Source organism: Anguilla anguilla, chromosome 1 (assembly GCF_013347855.1).
Source record: "Anguilla anguilla isolate fAngAng1 chromosome 1, fAngAng1.pri, whole genome shotgun sequence".
NCBI lineage: Eukaryota > Metazoa > Chordata > Actinopteri > Anguilliformes > Anguillidae > Anguilla > Anguilla anguilla.
Window position 1 is genome coordinate 76,904,836 of NC_049201.1, and position 15,857 is coordinate 76,920,692.

The 15,857-nt window shown below is 38.5% G+C and overlaps 2 protein-coding genes across 2 annotated transcripts in view; both read left to right on the plus strand.

Moving 5' to 3' along the window:
- Positions 1-15,857, plus strand: part of LOC118235000 (nuclear GTPase SLIP-GC-like) — a 128,753-nt gene that overhangs the window by 102,744 nt on the left and 10,152 nt on the right. The window lies entirely within an intron of this gene.
- On the plus strand, positions 13,141-14,278 carry LOC118235047 (nuclear GTPase SLIP-GC-like). Its single transcript, XM_035432016.1, has 4 exons — positions 13,141-13,352; positions 13,509-13,700; positions 13,872-14,050; positions 14,155-14,278. The coding sequence occupies exons 1-4, from the start codon at positions 13,215-13,217 to the stop codon at positions 14,249-14,251; spliced, it is 606 nt and encodes a 201-aa protein (XP_035287907.1). The 5' UTR covers positions 13,141-13,214; the 3' UTR covers positions 14,252-14,278.

Consider the following 15,857-nt stretch of genomic DNA (forward strand, 5'->3'; position numbering starts at 1 on the left):
AGCTCTCAGCTGCTGTGGGCAGAATACGCCCACAACACCCTTCAGTCCTCAGCTACCGGGTTGTCACCATTCCAATGTCAGCTTGGGTTCCAGCCACCGCTGTTTCCTGAACAAGAAGAGGAGGTCAGTGTGCCTTCAGTCCTCCACTTCATCCGGCGTTGCAGGAGAACCTGGCGAAGGGTCCGCCAGGCACTACTGCGGACCTCCAAGAGGAACCAGATTCAAGCCAACCGTCGCCGGAGGCCAGCCCTTCACTTCCGCCCTGGACAGAGGGTTTGGCTATCCTCGAGAGACCTTCCTCTGCGGGTGGAATCTCGCAAACTTGCCCCTCGTTTTGTTGGTCCCTTCAAGGTGCTCCACAGAGTCAACCCTGTCACCTATCGCCTCCAGTTGCCCCGTTCCCTGAAAATCAACCCCACCTTCCATGTGTCCAAATTACGACCAGTCCTTGTCTCCCCCCTGGCCCCTGCCCCCAAAGCCCCGCCCCCTCCTCGGATCATCCATGGCCAACCTGCCTTCACAGTTCGCCGGTTGCTGAACTCCCGCCAGGTTCGTGGTGGCGTTCAGTATCTGGTGGACTGGGAAGGGTACGGACCCGAGGAACGCTCCTGGGTTCCTGCTCGGGACATCCTTGACAAGGACCTTATAAGAGACTTTCACCTCCAACACCCTGCTTGTCCTGGGAACGTCAGGAGACGTTCGTAAGGGGGGGGGTCCTGTCACGGGTTGGACTACTTTTTAACCACCAGAGGGTGCCAAAGACTCTTTGTTCTGGACACTGGTTACCCTCCCTTGTTATGTTGACCCAGCCCTCTTGTTAACTTGCCCACCTGTACCTCATTGTCTCTGTCATGTGCCTTGTTTGCTTGTTTTCTCAGTGTATTTAAGCCCGGTCCTCTGTCTATGTCTTTGCTAAGTCTTCGTGATTCCCTGGTGTTTCTCAAGCCCAAGCCTCTTGTTGACCCCACTGAAACGTTGCCTGATTTGACCTGGACTGTGTTCGGTATTCTCTTTTGAATTTTCCCTTGCTGGCGTGTTTGCTTGTCTCATGGACTGATCTGTGGTATTTGACTCTGGCTCTGTTTTTGGATTCTGATTTTTGGATTGACGTATTGGACTTGTTCTGCCTGCCTGTAACTTTCTCCCTGTTTAGGAGTGTTTTCTTTTCTAGTTCTGAGTTTTGTATTTGTGTTTTTGTTGTGGATTAAAACCTGCTGAACTCCTGCCTGTGTTGCTCTGCACTTGAGTCACCTCCAGTCTCTGGTAGTGCAGTGGACTAGGTGTTTGACTGTCTCGTGGGGGACCAGAGTTCAAGTCCCCGGCCTGACAATATAGGCCTAATGAAAAAAAATGTACTCAATTGAAAAATGATCTAGGAACGTAGGCCTATAGAGGTTTAGCTAAATTATTACCTGAAGCTCCTTGGTGGTTAATGTAAAATTCATAATTGCACAATATGCAAAATGCATGGTGCGGAAGTTTTGAGGGGCGGAGGCACGGCCATTGCTCCTGATATTTTGCAAGGAACTTCTGGGGGGTATGAACTCGCTTCTTTTTAGTAGGTCCGCTGCTCTCTCTCCTTGTCATTATCCTAGTCATCTGACGTCATTATTACTTTCTAACTGCAAGGCTGGTCGGGTGACTGGCTGCAATAATAGGAATTATTTGCTACGTTAGCAGTATGTAGTCAAACACCTTTGCAACGGTCACTTTGCTCCAACAGAGCGTGCGCGATTCAAAGTTAGAAGAGGGAGTCTCCGTAGGGTTTGAATTACAGAGGCTAAATTAGGCTACTACATCAGTTATTCACACCGCAGCCGTCTCGTGACGAGGCTAATCACATCGTATGCGAGCTACTACGGCTAACTATATATACAAATTTATCTCATTAGGATATACCCCTTGAAATGCATCATCTCGTAAAGTTACCGAACATGTTTTAACGTTGTATATGTTAACATTACGGTCACATTTTTGTGCTTGATTATTACTCCCCACTTCCCATTTTACCTCAGCAATGCAGCGTTAGGTCTCGGTGGATAATAAATTACCGCTGCGTATCAGTGGATGTTGAGTAAGAGTCGGGGAGGGGTTACAGAACCACAAGCACAAGGTCGTAGCATCTGGTTCAATCCGAGGAATGTAGCTTAACTACCGAATATATGTACGGCATTGTTTTGTATTGACTGATTGTTTTCCGTAATTACATTACAATATATATATTTTTATTGCGTATTTTCAACTGGCATTTCGTACCTGCGTATTTTGACCGAGAATTGCGTGGTTGGTACACAAAATGTGTACAGGTTGGCAGGTCTGGAATAGTCACGAAAACTCTAGCTGAAAAAATTATGTTAACGAAGTTTTTAGCATTAATAAACCTTGAATGGGGTGAAATTGACCCCAAACATAATAGGAGGGTTGAGAGATCATTGGCAAGCCATTTGCTCATAATTTATTCACAAGTGATAAAACACAACCCATATACATAACACACTTGTTGCAAATTCCTTCAGTTGCCAGACACACATTTTAAAAGTGTGTTCATTAGCTTGCAACTAATCTCCTGCTGTCCTCATGTCTGTAGCAATATTTCCTTCATGACCCATGCCCCTTATGACCTTCACTTAAACCAATCAAAACAATTCTGGCCTTGGAAAAATTTCATTACACAAAAGACTGACAAGCGGTCTGTCACCCCGACAACAGATCAGTCCCTTACCTAAGGACATATGAGACAATGATTTGTTTAAACAAATACTGGCAGCAAACATATTTTACTGTGATGACACAGTAAAACGATACAGCTGGGCGTGGTGTACTGTAGAAAACAAAACCTGCTGAACAGAAAGTAGATGATAAAAGAGAGCAACTTCCTTTTAAAATTATTAGAAGGCTTGAAAAACAACAAGTGAAGATTACATGATTTTGTCCCTTCATTGAAACACTGGTGAGTCAATCAACGGTCAAATATTTACTGCATATTTAATTAGCACACTGTATATCATCACAACTGGTTAAGTGTCTCCAATTCTGTTCATACAGTGCTAGGGTCTTTATTTACACGTCTGTTGGCTCATGGCAGAATAAGAATATATTTGTAAAATAAATTGGCAGACAAAAGAAACTTTGCCTGTAGTGCTGAACGTAGAGTATGCTAAACTACACTCTAAATATTCTTGTTTTTAGCCAAACTGAGATGTGTTGAGAAAACTGTGCTCTGAAATTGCATTTTTATTGTTTGTTTGATAAGCAATTTTTCAATATATTTTATAGTGTTTAGAAAATTATGCATGAATATCGATAACAGTTATGCATGAACTATGCATGAACTTCGATAACAGTTAATAATTCGGTAACAATTACTGTGAAATATGTTGGGAAATAATGCTTAACTACATTAATTAAATAACAATTTTAATGAATACATTTACAGATGTTTGTAAATGTAGGAATAATTATTTATTAGTTGTGAGTAATAAGTGCTGCATGTATAGCCAGTATCATCAACCCTGTGCTACTCTGCACAAACCTGAAGCTAGCTGCTCTGCACTCTCTGGCTGCTGACTGGCTCTCAACATCCGCTGTAACGCTGTCAATCTCATTATTATTCTCCTGAATCTCCTCCTCAACAACCTGCCTCGATATTTTCTTTAAAAATGGGCGGATATCCATTGTTTCAGACAGTTCACTGACACTAATGTTACTGAACAAGAAACATTCGGCCCCGTCTACAAAACTCGTAGTGCGAATGTTTGTCAGACAAGCGAAACTGTCAGTCTGTCACTCAGAACTCTGTGACTGAACTTTACTGTACCAGTGCGAGCCATCGAATCGTCTGATTGCAACCTACTGCGCCTACTAGTCGGTTAGGCTACTTACGGCTCGATTTGAAGGGGGTGATTTGTTTATGTTAGGGCTCCATTAAATAGAATGATATTTGGTGCTGAGTTAATTTTATCTTCATCATTTTTCCCCCCATGAAATTAGGAATAGTCACAAAAAATCTGTCTAAAAAATTGTATGTTAACCATGTTGTTAGCATTAGTAAACCTTGAATGGGGTCAAATTTACCCCAAACATAATAGGAGGGTCAAGAGATCATTGGCAAGCCATTTGCTCATTATTTACTCATAAGTGATAAAACACAACCCATATACATAACACACTTGTTGCAAATTCCTTCAGTTGCCAGACACACATTTTAAAAGTGTGTTTATTAGCTTGCAGCTAATCTCCTGCTGTCCTCATGTCTGCAACAATATTTCCTTCATGACCCATGCCCCTTAAGACCTTCACTCAAACCAATCAAAACAATTCTGGCCTCGGAAAAATTTCATTACACAAAAGACTAACAAGCTGTCTGTCACCCCGACAACAGATCAGTCCCTTACCTAAGGACATATGAGATAACGATTTGTTTAAACAAATACTGGCAGCAAACATATTTTACTGTGATGTCAGAGTTGTTCTATGAAAACAAGCTTAGCAAAAGGTGAATTATGTCCCATTGTATGGACACACCCTAATTTAATATTTATTTTTTATTTAACCTTTATTTACCCAGGGTAGGTTCACTGAGCATGGATGCTCTTTTGCAGGAACGCCCTGCTTCACACTCATACACATTCACACCTGGGAGCTGCCCAGTACAACCACAATCCTCTGTTGTTGGCCACTGAGCAGCTCCACTGGAGGGAGAGAACATTTTTTAGCTAATTGAATCAGGGGATGATCAGGTGGCAAGTAATGAAAGAAACAGATTAAATACAGGTGGGTGGGGGGTACTTTAGAAAACAAAAATTGCTGAATAGAAAGGAGATGATAAAAGAGAGCAAGTTGCTTTCAAAATTATTGGAAGGCTTGAAAAACAACAAGTGAAGACTACATGAGTTTGTTCCTTCATTGAAACACTGGTGAGTCCGTCAACGGTCAAATCTTTACTGCATATTAGCACACTGTAAATTATCACAACTGGTTAAGTGTCTCCAATTCTGTTCATACAGTGCTAGGCTCTTTATTTACACTTCTGTTGGCTCGTGGCAGAATAAGAATATTTTTGTAAAATGAATTGGCAGAGATGAGAAACTTTGCCTGCAGTGCTGAACATAGAGTATGCTAAAGTACACACGAAATATTATCTTGTTTTTAGCCAAACTGAGATGTGTTGAGAATGCTGTGCCCTGAAATTGCATTTTTATTGTTTGTTTGTTGAGTAATTTTTCAATATATTTTACAGTGTTTAGCAAATTATGCATGAACTTTGACAACAGTTAATAATTTGGTAACAATTACTGTGAAATAGTTGGGAAATAATGCATAACTACATTAATTAAATAACAATGTTAATTAATACATTTACAGATGTTTGTAAATGTAGGAATAATGATTTATTAGTTGTGAGTAGATACTGAGCAAATGCCTTACTGATGATCTATTAACAGACATTATTATAAAGTGTTAATCAAACTTATCTGGCTAACAGGTTTAAAATCACATAATCAACATACTTCCTGTCTCAACAAAGTCAAATATGTAGTACCTTACTGTATTTTATTGTGACTGATACAGTGACTGATAAAGTATGATTTCCAATTAATCAATCAATCAATCAATTTTTATTTGTATAGCGCTTTTAACAAAGGAGCTTTGTCACAAAGCAGCTTTACAGAGAACCGGCCCCCAAAGAGTAAGCCTAGGGCAACAGTGGCGAGGAAAAACTCCCTGACTGATAGCAGGAAGAAACCTTGAGCAGAACTGGACTCAGAGGGGGAACCCTTGTGCCGCGGGCAGGCACCTGTTTGTTATGGAAAGTCAATAGTGGCAGGAGGCTGGGGTGCCCAGCTGGTCTAGCTGGTCTAAGGCTGGAGCTCCGGGCCAGGGGGGGCAAGACCGGCCGGACAAGATTTTTTTTTGTTATTCATTGATAGATTTTTATGACAGATGGCTGCACAGTAGTTACCTAATCAACCTCTTGCTTGAACAAGTTTCTATTTTATATCCCTCCATTTACGCAAGACTCAGACTCAGAATAATTATTCAGGTGGCACTGCAATAAACACTATTTAGTACAATACTGACCTTGGGTCACAGTCTTGAACACAAACAAGATACACATTGTTATTACATATAGGAATTTCACACGTTGAGCCTGTTTAATTGGTTTTTTACTGTGTTGATATAATATCCATGATATACAAATGGAGCTCCAAAGATTTAAAACTTCCGTGTTCATTCTCAAAAAGGTTGTAATCCAAAAACCGTAACAGTACGGCAATCAACCAGTGCAATCCATTATTGGCTACATTAATGTTGCAACCTAGAAAGATAGACACCAAAGCCTCATTATTGCTATTTGGCAAACAAACTCATAAATATGTCATCACAGAATCAATATTTTGATTTAGCAAGTAACACTGCATTGTTTGCAGTGCTCCACAGTGTGATAGGGTCAGGGTAGAGCATGATTTTATTCTAGCCCTGCACTATTCTGACCTGATTCAATTCACCCAGATCATGACTGAAGACCAGTGAATATATTATGAACTCAAGAACATTTAAATAAACCATGCTGGATTAGGAATACTTGTAAGTCTGCTATGCATTATTATCTAAAAATTATTTTCTATATAAACCATCAACAGTACAAAAAATAAATTAAATGACTTCATTGCTTAATCCTTAAAAAATGCATAAATGAAGTTTAAAATGGTCAGGATTTTAAGGTTGGGGACAAGAAGACAGACTCTCTCGATTGAAGATGTTTTATTCTTAAACAAAGGCCCCATTTCCCTACACTAATTTGAGCATTTGGCAGAATCTAATTAAATTAAATTTGGTTTGTCTGAATCTCTTTGATTGAATCAAGGAGGCTGACACTATAAACTCCAGGAACATAGTAAATGTAAATATTCCAAATGTCAATTACATTAAAAAAATGTCATTAGCCTCACAGTTTAGACTTAATAGACAAATAAAGGTGAGTCACATAACGAACACCATGTGGAACTACGCACATACATATTTTCTTTCACCCAATTTTCCCCTCAGAGAAACACAGGACAGAAGAGACTGTTCCAGAGACTGCTCCCATGGCTCAAGCAGGTCCTTCTTCCAGGACTGCAGGCACTCGTACGGGTGTTGACACGTGTAATTCCCAGGGATGCATCTGCTGCGGGCATATAATGAAGGGCGCAGATACATTTCAGAACACAGCTACAGGAAAACAATACAACATCACACAGTATCTGACATGCAAGACGTCAAGTGTCATCTACATCATCAGGTGTAAAAAATGCCTGGTGCAGTATGTTGGGAAGACTTCAACCACACTCCAAAGAAGATTCAAAGATCACAGAAGTTCTATCAGAAAACGCCAATATCGACCAATCCCTGATCATTTCAACAGCAAAGACCATTGTCTTGATCATCTGATTGTATATCCAATTGAGCAGGTCGATGGTTCCAAAGCACTAAATGAGAGGGAACTCTACTGGATCAGAGAGCTTGATACAATAAACCATGGACTAAATCTGGTGCCATATAAATGTGGTAAGTAAAATAGATAGGATTCATATGATTTAGTGAAGGAGGGCTAAAGTTATTTGGTTGTCCGGCAAATTGAATGTAGGTACTGTACAAATGTGTACAAAAATGGATGCTTTGTAAATTACTACAAATGGACTACAAATACCACTATAACAATGTTAGCCACATCTAAAAATCACATTTCACCAATTAGAATTTAATCTTACAAGTGGTATAGTCAAAAAAGCATGGAGGACTAAATGTGCCATATAAAAATATAAAAATATATATAAATACATAAATAGGCAAATAATTAAATACATAATTTTCACCTTATGACTGTCCTTTTAACAATAACGTCATCATATTTAATTTCATAATAACATGTTGTATTTCTGAATGGTTTTTTTGTTTTTTAATGGCACTTTTCCGATTGGCTTCTCATCCGAATGGCGTTTTTTTTCCCAAACTCCCTTTTTCATGTCATAATGAGAATTTTCAAAATGGTAAGACATCCTGTCAATCAACAGCAGTAATCTTTTGCGATGGATTACTTGGTCTTACTTAGAATCTGTGAGCAGATCAATCAACTCTGGTTTGCTACCTATGCTCCTGTCAGTGCTGCAATGTTATAACATTCAGATTAGAAGGGGCAAAGCAATGCATCTCCTGATTGTATGATGCAGATGTTTTCTGTACACATGACAAATAAACAACTTTCAGGGGTTTTTAGCAAGTGGGAAGATCTGTTTTGAACTATGTGGTTGAAAACAAAAAGAGCAATAAAAAAGTTAAGCAAAAGCTTGCCTCCTAGACCAAAATAAGCACATTTTCCACTGCCAGTTGCTAGATAAAACTAGCTTTAAATAAGCCAAAACTTAACTTTCTCAGTGTTCCAAGAGACAGTCAAGAAGACTAAGCCCTATCCAGGAACTGTGAATTGGGTGGCTAACAGCATTAGGTAGCAAGCAATAGATTGTTCATAGGAGGTGTTCTTACCTAGCATTCTTAACTAGTTCTAGCTTCTGTCAGTGTTTAAGGAGACAGCCAAGGACATGGCTCATCAACCCTACTGGTCAGATGCTGCGAGTGGGTTATATGGCGGCATTAGCCCCACTAGCTGGCTAACTACCAAGCAACAGGTTCTTAATCAGAGATGTTCCTAGTTAATGTTGTCTAGTTAGCTGAATAAGGAATAAACAATTGAGCAAACATGTGATTGCTGGATCTAAATTACAGCACTTCATTTACTAGTCGCTAGTTAAAACTAGCTTCTGTATGATTTTCATTGTATTCCATTTATTTAGTCTATCTAGTATATGGCTGGACCGGCCGACCAATGGTGTAACTTCATCACTCAGTCACTCAGTCACAGACATTCGCATTTGTAGGGTTGACCCCGCTGTTGCGGGCCAGCCAAAAAGTTTTGGAAAAAAAGTACATTCAGAAGTAAGCCATTCAGAAAGGTGTCATTGTGAAATGAAAAAGCCATTCGGAAATTTATTATGAAATAAAATATGATCGTGTTATTGTGAAATTACTAGGAATTAATTTGAGTTGGAACAAAGGCATTTTGTCAGAAACTTCATAAACTGATGAAGAGGGCTGAGGGGTATTGTCAAAGATATAAAAAGGACACGGCTGTCTTACTGGAATTCCTATTCACTGTTATCAGCCACTTTCATCACATCCAGTATAAGATATAGACCGCCTCAATCCCTGTACTTTGTGATAATTCAGTTGCAGTGCCTGTGAAGATAAGTGAAATGCTGGCCACTGTATTTGGTATTAGTGCTGGATTTTTAAAAAGTAAAAATGGGGAAAGAGCGATGATGAAATAGCATTATGTAGACTTACCAGAGTGAACTAGCAAGGCATCGCAACTGCAGAGAATTGCCGGTAAAATACTGGAATTTGCTGAAAAGTGAGAAGACTAGCTAACATTATCTCTTACTGTAAGTTAAATATTTTAATGTTTTTTTTTAAACATAATTTTCACAAGTTAAGAATTCAGCATGGACAGAAAAATATCAAGCAGCTGTGAAACAGCAAATTGACAGCAGTTTCATGAACAAACTTATATTACCATGAAAAAAATGTTTTATTTCAAGGCCTGACATAAAGCTTTCAATTTTCTCTTAAAGCAAGACAGGAGCAATTGGGTGATGGTGAGGAAAGATCAGAGGGACCAGCTGACAGACAAGTGGAAGAATCCAAGAAATGTGAGAAGTTTTTGGGGGCATTCAAACAAGATATAAATATGTAACATTACAAGTCACTATGAATGCTGGGAAAACTGTTTCTTGTGTTTCTAAAGAGTCTTGGATTTTTTAGAGCCTGCTAATATCCTGTAAATTAATTCCTGTGTGGTAAATGCTTGCAGTGGTGGGCACTGCAAGCATTTACCACACATGAATTAATTTACAGGATATTAGCAGGCTCTAAAAAATCCAAGACTCTTTAGAAACACAGGAAACAGTCTGTTATATGATCAGAAGTCATTTTAATAAACATACATACATAAATTCTCATTTTCATTCACCACTTCAAACACACACACTTCTCCAGGTCCTCAGAAAGGTAAACGAAAGATCGGTGGGAATGATGATCTGAAATCCAAGAGGAGAAAGCTGAAATATAAAGGACAGCCTGTGTTTTCACATAAGACGGAAGAACTTCTCTTAAAATGTGAGTGTCTTAACTTCTCTCTTATAATCTACAGTACCTCATATTGAACTTGACTATTGGCAGCCTTTATATCTTATATTAATGCTAATTCGATAAGATTCAAGGGTACTAAGCTAGATCAAAAAATTACCATATGCTGAAATTGGATTAAATAAAACATACATGTCCCAAACATTCATTTTTCACAGGCTTTGGCAAATTGATTACCAGCATAAGAGTGTATCCTGAGTACCTGTTCATATTGGAGTTTAAATAAGAGAGATAAAAATAAATAAATAAATAAAACATTGGGAAATCTGTAGTGTAGGACTAATTCATTTATTTTCCAAATATTTCCCAGCCCATGGCAGCAAAATGTAGCCCATATCGGAACTGAACCACCAGAACCCTTCACTGTCAGAACACTGTTCTTTTTGCCTTTACCTGTAAAATTCAGCTGTATAATGCATGTTTTTCACAGCGATTCCCACTATATCTTAACAGGTGAAGATGCATTAGAAGATGGGAAACAAACCATATCTGAGGTTTATGCCAAACTGAAAGATGTTTCCTGCAGAGAGGAACAGAGCAGGCAATTTTTGGATGACCTAAAGTAATAAGTTCTTGTGTTATCAAACAATATATCCCTTTTTATTTTTAATAGATAAATTCAACACACAATGTGAGGCTGTATATCTAATTCCCATCTAAATTTGGAATGTCCAATTATCTGCAACTGCAGATGGTGTCACCAGTTACTGCTTTTCACACCAGACTGAAGCTAAACTCAGATTACAGTCGGAGGACGACCTTTCATAGGTGGCTTACCATGCAGTCCATGGTCACCTGAGCAACCAGTGCAGGCACCTACAGTGCTGTGAAAAATTATTTTCTCCCTTCCTGATGTTTTCTGTTATTGCGTATTTATTACACTGAATGGTTTTAAGTCTTTCAACAAAACAAAATATTACACAAAAGGAACCTGAGTAAACTCATAACAAATTCTTATATTGTTTCATTTATTTAATGAAAAAAATTATCAAACACCCACATCTATCTTGTGAAAAAGAAATTGCCCCCTTAACATTTATAACTGGCTGCACCACCTTTGGCAGCAATAACTGAAAACAAACACTTCCTATAATTTGATATCAGTCTTTTGACATTCCTCCTCTTTGCAGAATTGCTTTAATCCATTTAGAGATAAATGGGTTTGTAACTCTTTCCAGACTGATATACTTCAGTAACTTTTTTTCTCATCTCTTCTGAAACTTCATTGATCGTGGGATAGTGTGGTTGTAGGAACTTTGTGGTGACTACTTCACTCTGATTGTAAGGTTCAATATGAATGAGGTTTACAGTAGATTCAACAGGGCTGGCTGCAATCATGCCTGGCTGTGTTCAGCTGAATCGAATTATCAAATAATTTCAGTTAATTGGTTGATTGAAAATTTTTGTGGGTAATTGCTTTTTGACAGGCGTGATATGGGTGTTTTATAACTTTTTTCAGTAAATAAATGAAGTAATTTTTAAAATGTGCTTCACGTTTACTCACTTTTCCATTGTCTAATATCACATTTAGTTTAAATCTGAAACCATTCAGATTCAGTGTGACAAATGTGCAATAAAAGAGGAAATCAGGAAGAGGTAAATAGTTTTTCATGGCAGTGTAGATAGTGATAAAACATGAACCGTGGACTGACTGAACCCTCTCATACCCCAGGTGACAGAATTGCTATGCAACCACTATGGAGCACGGTCAGCACTGCCACAGTCCAGATTCTATCCAAGGCAGTGAGGTTCATCCATCCACCACAGCGTGGTGCGGGGCCTTAACTGAATGAGCCATTCAGCTGGCCCCCTAACAATTTATACTTTTATCTGGAACTCATTACATGTGTAAACAGTTCAAATATTCTTGTTCAAACAGGAAGTCAATGTAATTCTGCGATCAATATACAGCACAAGTTTTGAACTTGTTATCTACGCCAGGCAGAGCCTGGAGGGGATTATGTGTTTGGTTGTGTGTGTTTGTGTTTGTGTGTGTGTGTGTTTGTGCGTGTGTGTGTGTGTTTGTGTATCAGTCCACATCTAATCTCTAACCGGCCGGTAGGGGCCGCAAGTGATCAACAACTGCTTTGCCTGGCGGAGGTCTGCACTCTACTGAGTGCACTCTTCTAGTTTGGTTGTTACTGCTCCTTCTCAATGCCAACAATACTTTACTTTGTTTTTCAAAACAACATGAACCATTTACCTTCAGTATAAGAAAAGTAACAATTCTGTGACAGGCTCCAATGTGGCAGTTGTTTGGCTGGCACATAATTCCTTCATTTTTAAAAAAATAGCTTTTTAGGCAGGTAAAGTTAGATTACATGTAGTTGTGCAAATACTGTCTGTAACTTCAGTATTTTTTGTGAACACAAGTAAAATTGATTGAGCCCAAAGTTATAGTATCTGTCCAATGAAGAAGTTTGTCCTTATCCTGCAGAAAGAAGATCTTTTATTTAAAAGAATATGACCGAAAAGAGAAAATTTACATTGGACTGTTTGGGAAAACGGGAGCAGGGAAGACCTCATTGATCAACGCACTTGTCAATGACCAGATTCTGCCTTCAGGAAGCCTGCATGCCTGCACTTCAGTCTTTGTGCATGTGCAAGCCAATACAGAATCCAGCAAATACGAAACTAATATTGAATTCATCAGTCTTGAGGTAAGCAAATGAACACAAAACAGGAAATTAATTATAGCGCTGCAATCCTCACACAGTTCTGACATCTACAAAACATAAATAAATAGAATTAACAGCATTAACATTAAGGCTAATATAGAAACTCAACCATGATCAATTTCTGTAAACCAATCAACTCCATCATGCTTTATGTACTCTTACATGTAGACTACATGATAATACATGTTGATGATTAAGCAATGATTATTTCAGGACTGGAAATTAGAACTACAATTCCTGGTGGAATTACTTGAAAAAGAAAATGAACAAAAGACTGCAGAAGATGATGAAATGGTAGAAATGGCAAGAGAAAAGATCACAGCCATTTATGGAGAAGTGGGGCTGGAGAAAAGTTACAGTGAATTGTTGGAGCCCAGAGAGTTTCCTGAGATTCCCCACACAGGCAGGAAGACTATGAATTTTGACACTGTGAGTCTCATGCACAATAACACTTATTAACCTCAAAGTGAATGGAGATCTTCTTTTACCGGATAACAGAACATTTTGATTTCTCCTCTTTATATATAAAATAATATATTTCAATGGATTTTAATGAATATTCATGCTCCTAAAACCTCTCTGTAGGCCCAAGAACTGTCTCGAAGCATTGGATGCTACATTCAGAGTGATAAAAAAGCAGAGCAGCAGTTCTGGCCTCTTGTGAAGCGAGTCACCATCTCCTTGCCACAGTCTCCAGCTCTACTGGAGGGGATTGTGCTGGTGGACCTGCCTGGGGCCGGAGATGTCAGTAAACACAGAAGTGAGATGTGGAAAGAGGTACGGTCAGTGCTTTATGCTTTAATCTGTTGTTTGATGAGTTCTGTGTATTTTGACTGTCCAGGTGTATTTATGAGCCCATACCATCAACTCTGCACTGTGTCAGTTTAGCGGGGGAGATACAAGCACATTCAGGTCTAGCTGACCGGTTTTTCCATGTAAATCCCACAGTGTCTCAGCCAGTGCTCCTCTGTCTGGATTGTGAATGAGATGAACCGTGCCCTGTCTGAGAAAGTTGCCAACGAGATCTTTGATGAATCACTGAGACACGTTGCTGGAGGAGGAGAGTGTCACAACATCACCTTCATCTGCACCAAAACAGATATCATCAACCCCGAGGAGATCAAAGAGTTAGCTGCTACATTATTAACTCCTTGAGAAATATTTACTACAGCTGTATACAGACCTATCATATCTATCATGTTTTTAATTCTGACTGACTTTTCTAATTTAGGAATTATCATCTCTCAGATAAGGATCTTGAAATAGAATGTGATACTAAGGTAAGTAGAGGTTATATAACTATTGAATACTTCATGGGGAATATTTAATATTTGACATTTAACATTAATACATATTTTTCAGGATCTTCAATATAAAAGAAGAGAAAAACAAGCATGTATACTGTTCCGTAATGAGAGATCTAAAGAGGGAATCAGTGAACTTTTGAAAAAGAAAACAAAGGTAAGTTTTAGTGTCATAGCTTTAACTCAAATTTGCTTTTCATCCTGCTTCCAAAGACAAAAATAAACATAAACTAATAGCAATAAAATAATAAGAACAGTTATGTCAATATTATCCAAAATCTATTCAAAATTGCAAAATAATTACATCATTTCAAGGAAAGTCCTTACATATCAATGGTGCAATCTCACACAGCAACTCCAGCCAGTGGGATATATATTCATAATATAATCAGTAACATAATATCTCATTGTAACTTCTCATCTAGGGGATGACACCAAAAAATTCAGTTACATAATCTGGACAATCACATTATCATCACAAATTACCAGTGTACTATTAGTTTGAGTCTGAGCATAAAAACAGTAGCATCCAACAACTGGCATAGCCCATGGATTACCTAATTCATGTTTTTCCATGAACCAGCTTCAGTGTAGTTAACTAATTTTTAAAAGTAGCTTTAGTTTAGTTAACTAATTTTCTCGTATTGGTATCTGTTGTTAGGGATGCACCGATATATACAATCGATATTGGCTCATAAAACGAACAATTTGCACAATCAGCCCACGGTCAATCCATTAAGGAGTAATTGCACTCACTGTTTCAGTCTGGCTCCATCTAAAACAAGAAAAAATTCTAAAGCGGGGGGATGGAAAGGTTAGAGGATGTTAACATTAATGCACAAAATTATAAAACTTATCAAACCAGAAGCATCAAACTGCCAGTATCAGCATCGATACTGGCCGATGTTTCCCCCAAATAATCACAAATTATATTACCAAAAATGTTCATATAAGCGCACTCCTAGCTGCGCTGTACCTCAACTACTTTCTAGTAATTCATAGCTTAGTTTACATCAGAGTAGCAATGCACATAACAGACCACAACCACCTTTAACAATTATGTATGAATAACAATTATAACATTTGATTTCAGAAATTTCTTTTTGGAGATGAAGGGAATTCAGACGGCTTCTTTGATGTGTTCACTGTGAGTTCAGCAGAATTCAGGAAAAATGTACAAGGGAAGACAACTTGTCTGGATCGCAATGGAACTGGTAAAAAAATAACAACATACAGTCGAGGCCAAAAGTTTACATACACCAAAGTTAAAGACATTCAAACTCAGTTTTTCATAACTCGGCACATTTCATGTTACCATACAATTTCTTTTGGCAAGTCAATTAGGGCAACTACTTTGTTCACATCAGGTGTCATTTTAAAACAATCGATTAGAGACAGATTAATTTCAGCTTTAATTCACTATATCAGAATTCCAGTGGGTCAAAAGTTTACATATACCAAGTTGACTGTCTCTTTAAACAGTTTGGAAGATTCCAGAAATTGATGTAATGACTTTTTAGAAGCTTCTGATTGGTCAACTGTCATAATTAGGAGTTAACTGGAAGTTAATTGGCACCTGTGGCTGTATTTAAGGGCCTACCTCTAGAGCCACTGCCTTTTTGCCCTTGAT

What these genes read in the sequence shown, in the direction of transcription:
- LOC118235047 (XM_035432016.1), top strand. Translation starts at nt 13,215, where the DNA reads ATGGTAGAAATGGCAAGAGAAAAGATCACAGCCATTTATGGAGAAGTG. An exon ending in AGACTATGAATTTTGACACT is followed by an intron (nt 13,353 to 13,508) that starts GTGAGTCTCATG and finishes ACCTCTCTGTAG; the next exon opens with GCCCAAGAACTGTCTCGAAG. An exon ending in AACCCCGAGGAGATCAAAGA is followed by an intron (nt 14,051 to 14,154) that starts GTTAGCTGCTAC and finishes TTTCTAATTTAG; the next exon opens with GAATTATCATCTCTCAGATA.